The sequence below is a fragment of the Panulirus ornatus genome, chromosome 56, assembly GCF_036320965.1.
Source record: "Panulirus ornatus isolate Po-2019 chromosome 56, ASM3632096v1, whole genome shotgun sequence".
Lineage (NCBI taxonomy): Eukaryota > Metazoa > Arthropoda > Malacostraca > Decapoda > Palinuridae > Panulirus > Panulirus ornatus.
In genome coordinates, this window is record NC_092279.1 from 13,800,353 (window position 1) to 13,821,388 (window position 21,036).

Genomic DNA, 21,036 nt, shown 5'->3' on the forward strand with positions numbered 1-21,036 from the left:
AAATTATCTCTCTTAATCACTAATGTGCAAAGGAGTATTCTTTCCGGTAACACAACTTGTTTTTCGTTGTTTTTAATGGAACTTACAGATAACATAGTCTTTCCTTTGGTGCTCAAAACATTATTGTTTACCGTAGCCGTTTTCTCTAAATGACACAAACTCACTAGTAGGCGATCTGTAGTCGAATTTAGTCATCCTGGAATTAATGAAAAATGAGTGATGGTTAAGCTTCCTAGTTAGATATTCCTTAATTTATCGACATTCCTAAATTTATCGACATTTCAGTTGTAGGACGTGCCATAGGAGGGACGTTGACAGTATTAGATGGGGATGATATCGAGATCCGTGTTCCTCGCGGAGAACTTGAAGAGGGCGAGAGAACATGACAGGACGGGGTATGACGTCGGGCAGGTAATGGGAAGGAACATCCAGCCAAGGTTAGAGAAGCGATTAGTACATAGTAATAAACACAACACTTACATTGTTAATTAGCTTTATATTTAGTCGTTGAAACATATTTAGATGCAAGACAATTGTTAATCATTCGAATGTGGAGCTTCGACTACACCAACACAGGATTCATTCCACATCAGTGTAGAGCTTCGACTATACCAACACACAAAGGATTCAGTCCACATCGGTATGGAGTTTCTACTACACTAACACACAGGATTCATTCCGCATCATTGTGGAGCTTCGACTACTCCAACAGACGGGATTCATTGTACGTGTGGAGCTTCGACTATACTAACACACACGATTTTATTCCACATCAGTGTGGAGCTTCGACGACATCAACACACAATCCAGTGGCAACATTAATTTTTACAAGCTGTCTTATTATTATAGACCTTGGGTGAGGTCATTTCTTAGCTTTATCATTTGTATCATATATGTGTTCAGCCCGATTTTGATCTGTTGTGAAAAATGTACATATGTAAATAACATTTTAACCATGGTAAGCAGGGTAATATTTTTGGCAGGTCTCCTATAACCTAACCCGGGCGATTGAGCGTGATGTCTGGCCGTAAACTCTAATTGAATGATATTCACAAAACTTGCACAATGATATTTGATTATACAGAAAGTACCATATAAGTCTACCAACAGTAATGAGTTATCCCTACGAATAGTCTTTGTAATCATTGAAAACGTGTGGAATCATGACGTCATTAAAATGTGGAGACTGGCAACACTACTGCGGAACCCTGTTAGTCGTGGCTGTCATGTCCTGTCGCGTGGTCCTGTTACTCTCTCTCCTCCTAGGTTAGTACCTTCTTGTATTAATTTTTTATCATGTCTTCGGTTAGATGAATTGGCAGGTGCCACACACTTGCATCTTTCGTCACGTAAGGCATGATTGCTACGCTTGATAGCTCTCTCGTCATAAACATGGCCAAACCGGTCACCTTTTCTTTTCCACTTGTTTGTCTTTGATGATTTTGTTTCCGGTGGGTGAGCAGTACATGCATCCGCTAAAGTGTTTTTAGATTTTGTCGATGCCGTTCAGCTGACTTCTTCGCTGTCACAGTGATCACAGAAGCAAATTTTGTAATATCAAATTGCGTTCTAAGGCAAAAAGTGAGAAATTTCATTATATATATATATATATATATATATATATATATATATATATATATATATATATATATATATACTGGAGCAGGAAGTACATAATTTGGCCGACTTTGAAACCCCCTCGTACTTGAACTAGATAACATGAGAGAAGTGTCAGGTGGGTTGTGTTAAGAGTTTTCACATCAAAAGAGTTGTTGACAATTCTGTCAATAAAATGATAACGACTGCAGGCCCGTAACCCAGAGGAAGGCGAGGGGTGGCGACACTTCCTCCGACAGAGGAGCGATTTTCGTCTATATACAATTATGTTTTTAACATGTAGAATACTCTCTTTCTGTTGACCATTAACTTACAGTGCAATGGAATTAGCATTCCAAAAGTGTCTGTAATATAAATGAAAAGATTTTGGCACATTTGCTTCTGACAACAATGGCAGGCCCACCAGTAGTCGATTAACATTTTGCTTGCCAAACATGTGGTTGCTATGTTTTCACCATTACAGTAGAGAAGATATGAATAGATTGATCCATTTTGTTAATAGGAATGTGTATTCTATCAGTGAAAGATATAAATACTGTTTGATCCATTTTGTTGATACGTGTGTATTTTATCAATAACCCCTTTAAGTAATGAAATGTATCTTGGAAGTATAGTTGTGATTAAATAATGGGCTCTCTCTCTCTCTCTCTCTCTCTCTCTCTCTCTCTCTCTCTCTCTCTCTCTCTCTCTCTCTCTCTCTCTCTCCCGGCCTTTAGTGTTCTTTGTTGACTTTATTACTTCATAATGCTGTATATGTTTTGTCTTTTACAGACCTTTGCTTGTAAATATAAGAATTGTGTCTATGTAAGGATCTTTCTAAACTGTAAATAGTCTCTCAGGTGAATCTGATGAATGATACTCGCTAACCCTCTTTGGCACAAATCCTGGAAATGGATCTGCAATGAAAAAATGTGTGGATGACATTGACCTCGAGTGGGCAAACAACGTCCCATGTCTGCAAATGTCAAATATGCAATTGTAAACAACTACAAACATAAAACTAAATACAAAGTTTTGACAAATATTCAGTTACATAGATAATTACAATATGCATTCATACGGTAATTGTATTCTTTGTTTTTTGTAATTATAAGCATGAGAGCCTTATCACCATGTTATCTTATAACATGGTGAGGGATACGTGATGCCATATTAGTTAGCTTCATATCCTTAACATATATCGGAGAATATGTCATCACTAACCATTACAAGTGAATTTAGAAATCCTGGAAACAGTGACATATATTGCCAGCTGAACGATACTGTAAATACTAATTGATAACAGACTCGTAGTCTGCAGTCTGCCTGTCGTGTTAGTATGCAGTCTTCGGCCTGTCGTGGGAGACACGTCAGGTGTATTGTTGATTCGTTGCCAGGGTTAGTGGAGGTTCCATGGTTGAGTATCATTATTGGAGCGCACGAGAACCTGCGTTATCACCATTTGTACCATACCAGTGGAACGATTGCTCCGCCTTGTAATTTATGCACCTCAGCTTATTATTGAAACGAACTTTCATCGTAAAGCTTCGTCGACTTATAAATCGAGCACAGGACTGCGATTGTCAATGAAATTTACGTTTTGAACCAATTATAACGGAGAGAAGGAAGTGTCAGTTTTGGGGACGTTACTCTTGCGTCGCCCCAAAGCCCTTCTTCCCGGCAGCCATTGTCTGTGAAGATTAACATCTGACTGCAACTTTGACATGAATGACTTTGTTGTCTTGACCATCCACATTTGCCTGCGTCGACAGCAATTCATTTCTCATCCCCAGTTTTGGTTCAGACCACCTATGGCTCCCTCTACAGCCCTTTTATAGAACCATAATTCATAATTGGGAGTGAATGACCCATTGCAGAGTTCCATAGAGGATAACTATGATAGTTTGATGCATAGTTACACAAATTCTAACGACTTATCGTAGGTAGCTCAGGCTATTTAGCGCCTTTTCGCTTTTCGGGGTCATGATGCTTTGAGTCTATGATGCTTGGGAATAAAATGGAGAATTTGTCGTTCTGCTGTGAACAAGAAGCACACTGCTTGAAAGTTTCGAGCCACCTTCTGAGAGCGACGCCGTATCCCTCCATTCAAGTCTGCACCAGCAATAAAGACTCTCCCTCTGAGCTGCATATATCTTGATAGCATTTTTTTCTATGCTTCTACAGCTCTCTCTCTCTCTCTCTCTCTCTCTCTCTCTCTCTCTCTCTCTCTCTCTCTCTCTCTCTCTCTCGTAAAGAGAGACAAAACACCCCAGTGCATGGTTTTGAACTGCGTTGCCCGTATCATTGAAAAGTCCGTGTAAAAGGTACTTTACGTTAATATTAGAGGCATGTTTCTTTCCCTTACTGTTTGGTAGTACACGTTGCTGTTCCACCTTTAATCAATCAGGCTATTTGAGGCTACACCTGACATTATTTTGTATCAACTACAGCCAAAGTCATAGTAGTAGGTTGTCGTAGGTATCCATTTACTTTTTCAGTCTTTACACAAACTAATCTTTAAGGCTTATCAGGCAAAGTGTTTGCTGTCAGCCTGGTATGGTTTTAGTGTGTTCTCCACATGTTACTTTCCATTCATCATCTTAAAGTAAGGAAAATTCAGTTACTCGGAAAGTGTTCAGATTTCTACACACAGTACTACATTATTGTTTGCCATCGTCTTATAAATGAGACTAGGGAGTTGGGTTTATAAAGAGCAATGAATACGAAGTGGAACTTCGTTGTGTATTAATTATGCATCATATTTATTCCCCTGTCATTTATAGTTTAGATGTTCAAAAAGACTGATCTGCAGTGACACAAGTGTAAGTTCACTTATTAGCCCAAATAACTCGGTTTTATAATCTCCCCTCAAAGTGCTAAGAGACTTTGCCCCTTAGTTCTCAAAACTTAATTTATTTGCAGGGGTGGCCTGGGCGGGGTATGAACCCACCTGGTCCTCGCTCGACTCTCGCCCTCTGCCTGAATGGTACGATGGTGCCAAAATTGGTATCTTCATCCACTGGGGAGTGTTCTCTGTCCCCTCCTTTGGTTCAGAGTGGTTCTGGAGTCACTGGCAAGGTAAGAATGCTGTTCTCAGAAAGAAATAAAGTTTAAATTCATTAATGTGTTGTAATAGTCTAATGCTATAATTTTATGCAAACCCATTTTCATAGGGAAACTAAATGAAATCTTCCCAAATACGTTCAGTGTGAAATATACAGGTTGTGTACACTTGTTTGACAAGAACTGTCCTACTTTATATATTATATCACTCACTCTTTGGCAAGGTGCACACAGCCCAATGTACGTGGAGTTTATGAAGAAGAACTATCCTCCGAACTTCACTTATCAAGACTTTGCGCCACAGTTCACGGCCGAGTTCTACCAGCCCGAGGAATGGGCAAGTATTTTCAGTGCCTCGGGGGCTCGCTATGTCGTACTTACCAGCAAACACCATGAAGGCTTCACGAACTGGCCCTCTCACTTCTCCTGGAATTGGAATAGTATGGATGTTGGACCTAAGAGAGATTTGCTAGGTCAGTCAGCCAGTACTGTGGGGATAATATGGTGTTTTAAATAATGTCTGTAAGATATTGATCTACAAATCAGAATTTTCTCCCATTGGTGAGATGTACAGGTGATCCATTAATTAACCTTTCTATCCTAACCTTGTTCAAAATGTTGCCTGCATCCTGAAAATAATAGCAGTTTTAGGTTCATATGAGAAAAAATAATTGGACTGTTTAAACAACCTTATCCATTTCAACAGTTCAGAATGTGTGTATATAGAAATTAACTTGCCACAGGCACTTGAATTCAGTGCCTATTCTATTATCCATTTCATCATTCTCAAGATTTTCCTTCACTTTCCTCGGAACTTTGATTTCGGACATTGTCCAAAATCACTCCTTATGATCTCCTGATGTCGAGATGTGATTACTGACTCATCATCAAGCGAAGCCTACATGTGCTGCATCTTCCTCCCGTAGTTTTCTTTTGGTAACTGAGGCATAAATGTTGTATGCTAGTTAGACAGGAAGGCGACAGCCTCTAGTCAGTTTAGGAATCATTGGTTCCTTAAGTTGCAGCAGAAAATTCAGAATGGACAGCATATGTGGTTAAGATTCTCCTGGTCAGTTGTATAACTTAAGAAGTTGGGACTGAAATGGGTAAGTGATAGTATATGCCACATATAACAGCCATTGTTGCTTTTGAAATAATACTCTATATCTTATGTTAAACCACAGGGAGCGTAACCTTCAAGTTTTCATAGAATTATTCCATATCAGTAACTGCAAAACAGGCAAAAACCACAAATCTTGAACAACTAAGATATATGGAAGAGTCTGACAGAGAGAGTACCAGTGATGCAGCCAAGATCAGTTGAATATAAGGAATGTAGTAATTATTATGTTGGAATTAGAAATCTGTATTTTTTAAGGTTTGTCATGACCACATTAGAAAAACAAATTACTTTCATGCTGGGAAAACATCTCTAATAAACTGTATATTGTTGCTGTTTGTCCGGAGCTGCAAAGCAAGTTGCTGGAGTGGACCTTCTTCCTCTGCAGAGTTAAACCTCTTAAATAATGAGCAATATTTCTTTATAGTTTAAAACCTCAGCACCCAATTATTTTTCCTGTTGGGCCAGTTTTACAGATTACAGTACAGTTAAAGACATTTTTCCAGGTGATTTAGCCAAGGCCATCAGATCTGAAACCCCACATATTCACTTCGGACTGTATCACTCCTTGTATGAGTGGTTCCATCCATTGTATCTTGCTGACAAATCCAACAAGTTTTCCACAAATTACTTTGTAATCACCAAGACAATGCCTGAGCTGTATGAGTTGGTACGTACATTTCATGTTTTCAGTCCGTCTTTTGCTTTTCACAGTTAAGGCGTGTTTTCAATTTAAAGCAGTGTATAATTGATTTCTTGCACTTTACCATGTTCTGTTAGCAAGTGGTTCCAGCAGCAAACAAAAAACAACCCCATTTGTGCAAACCTATTCTCTAGCTGTCATGTGTAATGCACTGATATGAGACTCCTGTCCACCCAAGCCCCACAGACCATTCAGCCATTCTTTTGGTTACTATATAACCACTTCATATGCCTTAGTTCAGCCTACTGACAGCACCTTGCCCATGGAAAGTTCTGTGGGGCCTGGATGTGGAAAGGGAGCTGTGGTTTCGGTGCATTAAACATGACAGCTAGAGACTGTGTGAACGAATTTGGCCTTTGTTGTCTTTTCCTAGCACTACCTCGTGCACATGTGGGGGAGGGGGTTGGTATTTCATTATGTGGCAGGGGTGGCGACGGGAATGAATAAGGGCAGACTATGAATTATGTACATGTGTATATATGTATATGTCTGTGTGTGTATATATATGTATACGTTGAGATGTGTAGGTATGTATATGTGCGTGTGTAGACGTGTATGTATATACATGTGTATGTGCGTGGGTTGGGCCATTCTTTCGTCTGTTACCTTGTGCTACCTCGCTAACGCGGGAGACAGCAACAAAGTATAATAAAAAATTTTTTTTTTTTTTTTTTTTTTTGCTTTGTCGCTGTCTCCCGCGTTTGCGAGGTAGCGCAAGGAAACAGACGAAAGAAATGGCCCAACCCACCCCCATACACATGTATATACATACGTCCACACACGCAAATATACATACCTACACAACCTTCCATGGTTTACCCCAGACGCTTCACATGCCTTGATTCAATCCACTGACAGCACGTCAACCCCGGTATACCACATCGCTCCAGTTCACTCTATTCCTTGCCCTCCTTTCACCCTCCTGCATGTTCAGGCCCCGATCACACAAAATCTTTTTCACTCCATCTTTCCACCTCCAATTTGGTCTCCCTCTTCTCCTCGTTCCCTCCACCTCCGACACATATATTCTCTTGGTCAATCTTTCCTCACTCATTCTCTCCATGTGCCCGAACCATTTCAAAACACCCTCTTCTGCTCTCTCAACCACGCTCTTTTTATTTCCACATATCTCTCTTACCCTTACGTTACTTACTCGATCAAACCACCTCACACCACATATTGTCCTCAAACATCTCATTTCCAGCACATCCATCCTCCTGCGCACAACTCTATCCATAGCCCACGTCTTGCAACCATACAACATTGTTGGAACCACTATTCCTTCAAACATACCCATTTTTGCTTTCCGAGATAATGTTCTCGACTTCCACACATTCTTCAAGGCTCCCAGAATTTTCGCCCCCTCCCCCACCCTATGATCCACTTCCGCTTCCATGGTTCCATCCGCTGCCAGATCCACTCCCAGATATCTAAAACACTTCACTTCCTCCAGTTTTTCTCCATTCAAACTCACCTCCCAATTGACTTGACCCTCAACCCTACTGTACCTAATAACCTTGCTCTTATTCACATTTACTCTTAACTTTCTTCTTCCACACACTTTACCAAACTCATTCACCAGCTTCTGCAGTTTCTCACATGAATCAGCCACCAGCGCTGTATCATCAGCGAACAACAACTGACTCACTTCCCAAGCTCTCTCATCCCCAACAGACTTCATACTTGCCCCTCTTTCCAAAACTCTTGCATTCACCTCCCTAACAACCCCATCCATAAACAAATTAAACAACCATGGAGACATCACACACCCCTGCCGCAAACCTACATTCACTGAGAACCAATCACTTTCCTCTCTTCCTACACATACACATGCCTTACATCCTCGATAAAAACTTTTCACTGCTTCTAACAACTTGCCTCCCACACCATATATTCTTAATACCTTCCACAGAGCATCTCTATCAACTCTATCATATGCCTTCTCCAGATCCATAAATGCTACATACAAATCCATTTGCTTTTCTAAGTATTTCTCACATACATTCTTCAAAGCAAACACCTGATCCACACATCCTCTACCACTTCTGAAACCACACTGCTCTTCCCCAATCTGATGCTCTGTACATGCCTTCACCCTCTCAATCAATATCCTCCCATATAATTTACCAGGAATACTCAACAAACTTATACCTCTGTAATTTGAGCACTCACTCTTATCCCCTTTGCCTTTGTACAATGGCACTATGCACGCATTCCGCCAATCCTCAGGCACCTCACCATGAGTCATACATACATTAAATAACCTTACCAACCAGTCAACAATACAGTCACCCCCTTTTTTAATAAATTCCACTGCAATACCATCCAAACCTGCTGCCTTGCCGGCTTTCATCTTCCGCAAAGCTTCTACTACCTCTTCTCTGTTTACCAAATCATCTTCCCTAACCCTCTCACTTTGCACACCACCTCGACCAAAACACCCTATATCTGCCACTCTATCATCAAACACATTCAACAAACCTTCAAAATACTCACTCCATCTCCTTCTCACATCACCACTACTTGTTATCACCTCCCCATTTGCGCCCTTCACTGAAGTTCCCATTTGCTCCCTTGTCTTACGCACTTTATTTACCTCCTTCCAGAACATCTTTTTATTCTCCCTAAAATAAAATATAGATACATATATATATTTTTATTTGTTGCCTTTGTTGTCTTTTCCTAGTGCTACCTCGTGCACGTGCGGGGGAGGGGGTTTGCATTTCATGTATGACGGGGTGGCGACTGGAATGAATAAAGGCAGCAAGTATGAATTATGTACATGTGTGTATATATATATATATATATATATATTTTTTTTTTTTTTTTTATACTTTGTCGCTGTCTCCCGCGTTTGCGAGGTAGCGCAAGGAAACAGACGAAAGAAATGGCCCAACCCCCCCCCCCATACACATGTACATACGTCCACACACGCAAATATACATACCTACACAGCCTTCCATGGTTTACCCCAGACGCTTCACATGCCTTGATTCAATCCACTGACAGCACGTCAACCCCTGTATACCACATCGCTCCAATTCACTCTATTCCTTGCCCTCCTTTCACCCTCCTGCATGTTCAGGCCCCGATCACACAAAATCTTTTTCACTCCATCTTTCCACCTCCAATTTGGTCTCCCTCTTCTCCTCGTTCCCTCCACCTCCGACACATATATCCTCTTGGTCAATCTTTCCTCACTCATTCTCTCCATGTGCCCAAACCATTTCAAAACACCCTCTTCTGCTCTCTCAACCACGCTCTTTTTATTTCCACACATCTCTCTTACCCTTACGTTACTTACTCAATCAAACCACCTCACACCACACATTGTCCTCAAACATCTCATTTCCAGCACATCCATCCTCCTGCGCACATCTCTATCCATAGCCCACGCCTCGCAACCATACAACATTGTTGGAACCACTATTCCTTCAAACATACCCATTTTTGCTTTCCGAGATAATGTTCTCGACTTCCACACATTTTTCAAGGCTCCCAAAATTTTCGCCCCCTCCCCCACCCTATGATCCACTTCCGCTTCCATGGTTCCATCCGCTGACAGATCCACTCCCAGATATCTAAAACACTTCACTTCCTCCAGTTTTTCTCCATTCAAACTCACCTCCCAATTGGCTTGACCCTCACCCCTACTGTACCTAATAACCTTGCTCTTATTCACATTTACTCTTAACTTTCTTCTTCCACACACTTTACCAAACTCATTCACCAGCTTCTGCAGTTTCTCACATGAATCAGCCACCAGCGCTGTATCATCAGCGAACAACAACTGACTCACTTCCCAAGCTCTCTCATCCCCAACAGACTTCATACTTGCCCCTCTTTCCAGGACTCTTGCATTTACCTCCCTAACAACCCCATCCATAAACAAATTAAACAACCATGGAGACATCACACACCCCTGCCGCAAACCTACATTCACTGAGAACCAATCACTTTCCTCTCTTCCTACACGTACACATGCCTTACATCCTCGATAAAAACTTTTCACTGCTTCTAACAACTTGCCTCCCACACCATATATTCTTAATACCTTCCACAGAGCATCTCTATCAACTCTATCATATGCCTTCTCCAGATCCATAAATGCTACATACAAATCCATTTGCTTTTCTAAGTATTTCTCACATACATTCTTCAAAGCAAACACCTGATCCACACATCCTCTACCACTTCTGAAACCGCACTGCTCTTCCCCAATCTGATGCTCTGTACATGCCTTCACCCTCTCAATCAATACCCTCCCATATAATTTACCAGGAATACTCAACAAACTTATACCTCTGTAATTTGAGCACTCACTCTTATCCCCTTTGCCTTTGTACAATGGCACTATGTACGCATTCCGCCAATCCTCAGGCACCTCACCTGAGGTGCCTGTATGTATATATATATATATACACATATATATATATATGGATGGGGTTGTTAGGGAGGTAAATGCAAGAGTCCTGGAAAGAGGGGCAAGTATGAAGTCTGTTAGGGATGAGAGAGCTTGGGAAGTGAGTCAGTTGTTGTTCGCTGATGATACAGCACTGGTGGCTGATTCATGTGAGAAACTGCAGAAGCTGGTGACTGAGTTTGGTAAAGTGTGTGGAAGAAGAAAGTTAAGAGTAAATGTGAATAAGAGCAAGGTTATTAGGTACAGTAGGGTTGAGGGTCAAGTTAATTGGGAGGTGAGTTTGAATGGAGAAAAACTGGAGGAAGTGAAGTGTTTTAGATATCTGGGAGTGGATCTGTCAGCGGATGGAACCATGGAAGCGGAAGTGGATCATAGGGTGGGGGAGGGGGCGAAAATTTTGGGAGCCTTGAAAAATGTGTGGAAGTCGAGAACATTATCTCGGAAAGCAAAAATGGGTATGTTTGAAGGAATAGTGGTTCCAACAATGTTGTATGGTTGCGAGGCGTGGGCTATGGATAGAGTTGTGCGCAGGAGGATGGATGTGCTGGAAATGAGATGTTTGAGGACAATGTGTGGTGTGAGGTGGTTTGATCGAGTAAGTAACGTAAGGGTAAGAGAGATGTGTGGAAATAAAAAGAGCGTGGTTGAGAGAGCAGAAGAGGGTGTTTTGAAATGGTTTGGGCACATGGAGAGAATGAGTGAGGAAAGATTGACCAAGAGGATATATGTGTCGGAGGTGGAGGGAACGAGGAGAAGAGGGAGACCAAATTGGAGGTGGAAAGATGGAGTGAAAAAGATTTTGTGTGATCGGGGCCTGAACATGCAGGAGGGTGAAAGGAGGGCAAGGAATAGAGTGAATTGGAGCGATGTGGTATACAGGGGTTGACGTGCTGTCAGTGGAGTGAATCAAGGCATGTGAAGCGTCTGGGGTAAACCATGGAAAGCTGTGTAGGTATGTATATTTGCGTGTGTGGACGTGTGTATGTACATGTGTATGGGGGGGGGGTTGGGCCATTTCTTTCGTCTGTTTCCTTGCACTACCTCGCAAACGTGGGAGACAGCGACAAAGTATAAAAAAAAAAAAAAAAAAAAAAAAAAATATTTGATTGTTATTTCCTGCATTAGTAAGACAGCACAGGAACAGACTAAGAAAGGCCACATCCACTCACATCCTCTCCATGTGTCCATACCGTTTCAGCATACCTTTTAGAGCTCTCTTAACCATACTCAACTTACTACAACATCTCTCCCATACACAGTCATTCTTTACATAATATACCCTCCTCACAACACTTATTGTCAACAAGCATTTCTTTTCCAACACATCCAACTACCTCTGTTCTTTTACATTTAGACCTCAAAACTCACCCACATAACTCCATCAGGATTACTGCACCATCAAACATACCCATCTTTGCCCTCACAGACAATGACCTCTCCTTCCACACACTCCTCTGTGCACCATAGTCTCCTTGCCAACTATGGTTCATTTCTGCTCCCTTAGTCCCATTTGCTGTCATATCCACACCTGGGTATGTAAAGCATTCATGTCTTCCAGATTCTCCCCAGTCAGACTTGCACTCATACTGACCTGTCTCACTCCCTACTAAACTTTTGCCCTATCTCTTGCACATGCACTAGTTCAGCCACTGCTTTTGAGCTCTCTTGTTTGGCCCAGCCACTAAGACCTCAACTTGCATCATGCAGCTAGGTGTTTGTTGCTTCTTATAGTTTCTGTGTAGAGACCAGCCAAGTGAAGCTGTGGGAGATTCCTTCTTTTGTCGTTCCCTCATCATGTAACATTTTTGCTTTTAAGAGTCAGGTCAACAAACACCAGAGCTTTCATATTATATGTGCTTTTTCACATGCTATATTTTTCCATTTTTTGAGGTGACCTTGATTAAGCCATGTTTTTACTCATCCCAAATCAGCTACAGTAAAAAATGTATGGGTACTATAAGTTAAAATGTTTCAAAATCTTTCCTTCAGGTGAAAAAGTATGAACCAGAGGTAGTTTGGTCAGATGGGGACTGGGAAGCCCAAGATTGGTACTGGAACTCTACAGTATTCCTCGCCTGGCTCTTCAATGAGTCCCCAGTCAAGGACACTGTTGTGGTCAATGACAGGTGGGGTCAGGGGATCCCTTGTCATCATGGCTCCTACTATACCTGTGCCGACCGCTACAACCCTGGTATAATAATGAGCAAATATTTACTCATGTAGCTGAACATGCTTTATGTGCATTTTGCAGGCTATTTAGTTTAAATTTACCCCTTAAACAGAGTTCTAAAGTGGTTGTTAATGCTCTTATTTTCCTTCTGCCAGATATGAAATGATACTAACATTGTCCCTCCTTTGCAGGTGTGCTGCAGCCTCACAAGTGGGAAAACTGCATGACTTTGGACAAACAGTCATGGGGCTACCGCCGCAATGCAACAGCCACTGACTATCTCACCATCCATGATGTCATCTCTGAACTGGCCCAGACTGTAAGCTGTAGAGGTTGGTATACAAAAACACTGTATTGGTAAAGATGCTTAAAATGTTAGAAATTAGATATATGTAAAAAAAATATATATTTCCTAATTCTCTTAATTCCTTTACAGGCAACATTCTTATCAATGTTGGCCCAACACATGATGGGCGCATTCCACCAATCATGGAGGAGCGTCTTCGACAACTAGGCTCCTGGCTCAATATCAATGGCGAGGCCATATATAACTCCCAGCCCTGGATCCACCAGAATGACAGTGTCACTCCTGGAGTATGGTGAGTTCTGGTTTAAAACTCACTGAATGATAGTGTCACACAAAGTATGGTGAGTCATGGATAGAGACACTCTGTAGTGACTATGTGTTGAATCATGATCTAAAACATATCACTATGACAGTGTTTCCCTTACAGTGTGAGGGGGTTTTGGTTTGGAACACACTTAAAAACAATGTTTACCATCCATAGTGTGACTTGTTCTGAGACACACCAAGAAATCATTGTAACCCCTAGAGTTTCAAGAATCATAGTGTCCTAAATACTACTTCGTACATCTCTATAGTAGTGTTTTCTCAGATTCATGTATGTATATGTAGGAAATGCATACTTTTCTTAATGCAAAACTTGTAAACATTAATCTTGAAATATGATTTTATTTCCTGTCCATGGCCACTTTGTCCTGTGAGTCATGACAGATGTCTTCAATTTCTGGGGGTTAGAAACATCTTAACCCCCCTGGTATGGCATATGCCTCTCACACTTCGTAAACCACCTGTTAGTCAATTAATACCATGGCTTTGCTTGAGTATTCCATCTGACCTTTCAATGATTCCACTCAGTGATGATGTCACTGACCACAGGTCATCAGCTGAGATGCACCTCATTATGTCTTGGACTAGTAGTAGGAAGCCAGATTGGCTGTAGTTGCTTGCTTTTTTTAGGCCAGCTTCTTTCATCCTGACACAGATAAGTATACTTCTCATACATTTATAAATAAAGTGTAATGTCCTTAAGTACAATACCAGAAACAACATGAGACATGCACATACATAAGTTTACCGTATGGTTCATTGTTTGAGTAGTACTTGTGCTTACCTTCCTCCCATTCCCTTTCGACATGGACTTCTTGTTTTGCCTGGTTGTCTTTTCTTTCCTATTGAAGTTTTCATTGTATAGGCCCCTTACAGGGGAATACTCTGGTTGGAACGAGAACAGTCATCTCAAGCAACAATACCGATTCCCTGTCCATGGTTGTGCTGCCTTGGCTTCAGTGTTAGTCAGTCAAGCCTTAATTTTAGGGTTCTGTCCCCATTGACCTTGATTGGCATTTTGGGAAACTAGAGGTTCCCATAGGTCAATCCTCTTTTTTTCTTTGTCCCAGAGACTTTCCCCTCATGTTAATAGTGTTGAGAGCAACATCTGTACAGAGATAAATTCCTAAAGTCATGTTAGGTTGATTGGATCTAGAAGTCTTCTCAGCCTTATTCTCCTCAACTGATACCTCAAATTTTAGAGTAGATGTATAGAGGGTTGTTTTGATATGGCCTTAGAATTGCCATCCTCAGTGCCAAAATGACTCATATTTGGCCATCTTGATGAGGGTTTCATTAAGTCTCCTTCACCATGTTGGCATGCTCTCTTGGCTCATGGGACAAACAAACCCAGAAGAGAAATTTAAAATTTGTCGCAGGAAAAACTTTTCGTCTCCAGAGCATTGTCCTACATCATTTTTCCTACTTGTTTTTCCTACCTTCCTTCCCCACCTCCAAAAAACTTTTCTCTAATTATTCTGATGTGACTACCATCACATTGACCTCTGTATTCCAGGAATAATGAGATGCATCTCAGCTTATAACCAGGGAACAATGACAGTATCACTGTGTAGAGGTCATCTATTGGCAAGGGGGCAGATCAGACCTGAGCTATGCCATTAATTGCCCAATAGATGGTTAACAAAGGGTGAGAGGCATATGCTGACTAGTAGTAAGACGGGGTTTAAAATGTTTTTATATTTTAAAACATATTTACAGAGAACTGTAGTCATGTGGGGCACACTCTGATGAATCAGTTGGTGATCAGTTTGATAAATTTAATTTTGAATTAATTGATGAACATAATGGTGAATGATGTGGAACATTATGTGATATATCAGATTTACTATGTGATGAATCAGGCATTGAATCACGGTTAACTGGGTGGGTGGGGGATATATGTTAAAGGATGGTGAATTATGTAATGAACACTTATCTGTCATGAATAATATAACAACTCGCATAATGACCCATAGTAAAGTATGTATTGATTCACGTACTGAATTATAAAATGAATCAGACAAACAATGGCATGAAACGTAATGACAAAGTTGATAACTCGTGTGATGATAGCAGCCCAGCTTTGTCATCTGTCCTTTTAAACTTGTCCTTTGTTTTCACAGGTTCACCAGCAATAGTGATCGTGTGTACGCCATTGTGTTGTCCTGGCCAAAGGGAGGTGTACTGACCTTGGGTTCAGTCCTCCCAACTCCTGAGACCCACATTTCAATGCTAGGCTACCATGAGAATAGCATCCAGCGCAACTTCCAGGTATGTTCATCATGCAGAATAGTGTAGTATTCATTCCAGGATGAAAAGGTGTTTTATAAGACAGCATTGAGTGCTATATAACCTGAGAAACTTCACTTAGCAGAGGTTTCATATTACCAATAAATTTGTATGAAGTTAGGGGATAAAATTTGGCATATACTGCATATTTATTATTGAAAATAGGGCTGTATTGGACCATAATCATTTAGGAATTTAGTTAGAAGCAGAACAGAGGAATGGGAAGATCTACATCATGCTTTTTATGATTTTGTTACTTGAAGACTTTTTTTCCCCATTGAATGGTCACCTTGATAAGTATTTATCTCAAGTATTCATTCAACACAATTAGTTTCATATATTGTTATGAATACCTTGCACTCTCACTAAAGCAGGAAAAGGCAAGTAGTTATTAACAGAAAAACAATAAAAGTCTGAGTCTTCAGTTTCAAGTATATTCTGCTGATCCTATCCACTGCATAGCCTCCTGTGTTACTGGCAGTTTTTGTCTTGATGATTCATGTTTTTCTTTATTTTCTTGTGTTCATGAAACTTGGAATTTCACATACACTTGTTTGTAAAACATGGGTTATAAGGCTGTACTTTTTGTTGTAATAAGTATGTATGAATCTGCAAAAGGTAGGTCCTTGCTCTGTTTAATTTGTAAGCATGAGCTGGAAGTCTAAGTACATTGTTATTCATTAACTTGAGGTTGATTATGATGAAAAGAATTTTCTGTGACAGAGTTATGTAATTCCCTAATTTTTAAATGGAAAAAATGTTACATTACACATGACAGTTAGAGATTGGATGCAAGTAAATGCTGTCTTTCTTTGTTTCTGGCACTCGCAAACCCCTATCAGGTAGGGAAAAAATTTATGAGATTCTCTAAATGCTATCGGTTTTATCTATTGTTAAAAAAGGTTTGTTTGAATCTTAACCCCTAACTTCAATTTTTCACATTAGATATAGATTTCAAAATAAATCAAAATTTTATCCAGAGAATTGTTTGAAGCTTCACTTGTGGAGCTGAACAACTAAAATAACATTCTTCTTCAAGTTTCATATAGGCTAGGCAATAGTGATTATTAAAATTGGCATTTTCAAAGCATTTTGAGAAGTAGTTTTCCCTGTAAAATAGCACACTGTATGCATAAAAATTAGTATACTCATCTTTACCATGCTGTGTGCCTTAGCAGGTCCTCATATGTAAAGTGATAATTTTTCATTTCAGCTAAAATTGGTGAGTAAGGGAATGCAGGTGGTGTTCCCACCCATGTCGGATGTGAGCAGCCAGTGGGCATGGGTACTGGTCATGTCTGGAGTTGAGCCAGTAGCCAGAACAGCACCTCCCCCATCTGTCATGTTATGGAATGACTTAGCTTAGAGGCCAACTTGAGCTTATACATACCTGATCATTAAGAAGGCTAGTGCCAAGTTTAATTATTTTAACCATATGATGGAGACAGTTAAGCATGATAATGTTAAATAAAAAACATATTTATGCTAGTTCATGATGGGCTTGGTGGTGTCAAGAATGGATGATGGCAAACAAGTATTAATATGTATGTGTGTATATATATATATGTATGGAGGAAGTGAAGTGTTTTAAATATCTGGGAGTGGATTTGGCAGCGGATGGAACCATGGAAGCAGAAGTGAATCATAGGGTGGGGGAGGGGGCGAAAATTCTGGGAGCCTTGAAGAATGTGTGGAAGTCGAGAACATTATCTCGGAAAGCAAAAGTGGGTATGTTTGAAGGAATAGTGGTTCCAACAATGTTGTATGGTTGTGAGGCTTGGGCTATGGGTAGAGTTGTGCGCAGGAGGGAGGATGTGCTGGAAATGAGATGTTTGAGGACAATATGTGGTGTGAGGTGGTTTGATCGAGTAAGTAATGTAAGGGTAAGAGAAATGTGTGGTAAAAAGAGTGTGGTTGAGAGAGCAGAAGAGGGTGTTTTGAAATGGTTTGGTCACATGGAGAGAATGAGTGAGGAAAGATTGACCAAGAGGATATATGTGTCAGAGGTGGAGGGAACGAGGAGAAGTGGGAGACTAAATTGGAGGTGGAAAGATGGAGTGAAAAAGATTTTGAGTGATCGTCGCCTGAACATGCAGGAGGGTGAAAGGCGTGCAAGGAATAGAGTGAATTAGAACGATGTGGTATATATATATATATATATATATATATATATTTATTTTGCTTTGTCGCGGTCTCCCGCGTTTGCGAGGTAGCGCAAGGAAACAGACAAAAGAAATGGCCCAACCCACCCCCATACACATGCATGTACACACACGTTCACACATGCAAACATACATACCCATACATCCCAACGTACACATATATATCCACACACAGACACACACATATACACACATGCACACAATTCACACTGTCTGCCCCTACTCACCCCCATCGCCACCTCGCCACACATGGAATAACATCCCCTTCCCCCCTCATGTGTGCGAGGTAGCGCTAGGAAAAGACAACAAAGGCCCCATTCGTTCGCACTCAGTCTCCAGCTGTCATGCAATAATGCCCGAAACCACAGCTCCCTTTCCACATCCAGGCCCCACTGAACTTTCCATGGTTTACCCCAGACACTTCACATGCCCTGGTTCAATCCATTGACAGCACGTCTACCCCGGTATACCACATCGTTCCAATTCACTCTATTCCTTGCACGCCTTACACCCTCCTGCATGTTCAGGCCCCGATCACTCAAAATCTTTTTCACTCCATATTTCCACCTCCAATATGGTCTCCCACTTCTCCTCATTCCCTCCACCTCCGACATATATATCCTCTTGGTCAATCTTTCCTCACTCATTCTCTCCATGTGACCAAACCATTTCAAAACACCCTCTTCTGCTCTCTCAACCACACTCTTTTTATTTCCACTCATCTCTCTTACCCTTACATTACTTACTCGATCAAACCACCTCACACCACATATTGTCCTCAAACATCTCATTTCCAGCACATCCATCCTCCTGCGCACAACTCTATCCACAGCCCATGCCTCGCAACAATACAACATTGTTGGAACCACTATTCCTTCAAACATACCCATTTTTGCTTTCGGAGATAATGTTCTCGACCTCCACACATTCTTCAAGGCTCCCAGGATTTTCGCCCCCTTTCCCACCCTATGATTCACTTCCGCTTCCATGGTTCCATCCGCTGCCAGATCCACCCCCAGATATCTAAAACACTTTACTTCCTCCAGTTGTTCTCCGTTCAAACTTACCTCCCAATTGACTTGACCCTCAACCCTGCTGTACCTAATAACCTTGCTCTTATTCACATTTACTCTTAACTTTCTTCTTTCACACACTTTACCAAACTCAGTCACCAGCTTCTTGCAGTTTCTCACATGTATCAACCACCAGCGCTGTATCATCAGCAAACAACAACTGACTCACTTCCGAAGCTCTCTCATCCACAACAGACTGCATACTTGCCCCAGTAATGTAGCATTAATGAGATGGCCTCAATTAGGGCGTTCAGTTGCCCATGCTGTCCAAGCTAGCATAAAAAAAAAACACTTTAAACCTTAAATTCCTGGAGGTGTCATTTAGGCCTGTATGAGTCATAGGACGGTTGTATCTATGTAAATCTGCTGATATTTTACTGAAGAGTGATGTTTACAAAAAAAATCATGAAACTCTTAAATTACAAAAAGGCTGATAGCAAAAACTTGGTGAAAATAAAAGACAGCATCATGTTTCATAAGAAGTGTAATGATTAGTATTGCTTTCCCAAAAATGTTATTGAAACTAAACTTGGATGCAAGTGATAACAGCCCCTAGATGACACCTGTTGAACAGTAAAATTTTTCGGGAAAAATCAAGAATCCCCTTTTGCAAACATCAGTTGCATTCTTTGAGATTCCAGTGTATCTTCTGTTGGAGTGGAGTCTAAAAGCTAGGTAGGGAGGGCAGTTCCTTATCACATGTCTGGGTGTTACAATGTGTATGTTTTATCAAATTTTTTTTTTTTTTTGAAGATGAGGATCTAGAAGTACTGGTCTTTGAATTGTAAAGAAGGGGTATACTTTTTATTCTACTTGGGGGTTGGTGGGTGGTTATTAAGTTGCATGGGTGGGAGATGTCTAGTGTTGTGACAAAGATCTGAATGCTATGCAATTGAAGATAAGATTGCATGGGATGAATTATTAGGTAGTAGTTGGTTGGCAGCCAACGGCCTGGGAGATACATTACCAGTACTACCTGCCTGGGTATCAGGAGGGTTAGTGACAGCTCTGTAGCAAGCCAACACTTTAGTTTTTGTCAAGTTGCACTCATCTGACCCAGGAAGCAGTCTTTTCTTTCCACCTCACTCACATGTGGACTACTGGCATTCTGTCCACAAACACACAATCTCTCCTAGTCGCACATAACATTTGACAACACTTTGCTCACATGGCTCATTCTTCGTACCTCTAATTTTCCTGTGGTGAGTGCGACGTGCTAGCCATGCCTTTTGGCAAAATATTTCTAGGAGCAATAGATAGAAGTAGTGGGTAGGAGCATTAGGTAGATACAGTCAGTAGGGAAATTAGGGAGAAGCCTGTGCAAACACTGCACTAGACTTGCCCTCTGCCAATGGCCACTTAAGGGTGAGGCACTAAAGGTGAAGAAGCAGCACTGAAGTTCACTAGTTATGGAAACTATTGCTGTGGCCACCCCCTTGAGGGAGTTCTATAAGCAAATAGCTGTCAGTTGTCAGAGATATAGATAGATAGAGAATTATTTTGCTAATCACGTAGGGAAGCTCACTCACTGCTCTGCAAAGCAAAGTGGACAAATTAGATGCACACAATTATAATTTACAATGTCAAAAGAGATGATTTATACACTGACTTCCTTTCATACCTGTTAGGTAATCCAAATCTCGGGGACAAAAACTCTTTGATCCATACATTTCCACCACCCCATTAGATTAAAAATGGCATAATTCCTCTCTGAATCAATCACTGAACCTCTAGAACACTGCAATCATTCTCAGGTGTCAAATTTTGTATACATAAACATTGCATTCTTTGGAGCAAGGAATGTGT

General features: G+C 40.9%; 1 protein-coding gene across 1 annotated transcript; it reads left to right on the forward strand.

Annotated features, from left to right (window-relative positions):
- The first annotated feature begins 1,014 nt into the window (after positions 1–1,014).
- Positions 1,015–19,895, forward strand: LOC139765909 (alpha-L-fucosidase-like). Its single transcript, XM_071693861.1, has 9 exons — positions 1,015–1,266; positions 4,519–4,674; positions 4,884–5,132; positions 6,286–6,449; positions 12,895–13,096; positions 13,267–13,407; positions 13,512–13,674; positions 15,830–15,977; positions 17,209–19,895. The coding sequence occupies exons 1-9, from the start codon at positions 1,164–1,166 to the stop codon at positions 17,359–17,361; spliced, it is 1,479 nt and encodes a 492-aa protein (XP_071549962.1). The 5' UTR covers positions 1,015–1,163; the 3' UTR covers positions 17,362–19,895.
- Positions 19,896–21,036: the final 1,141 nt, after the last annotated feature.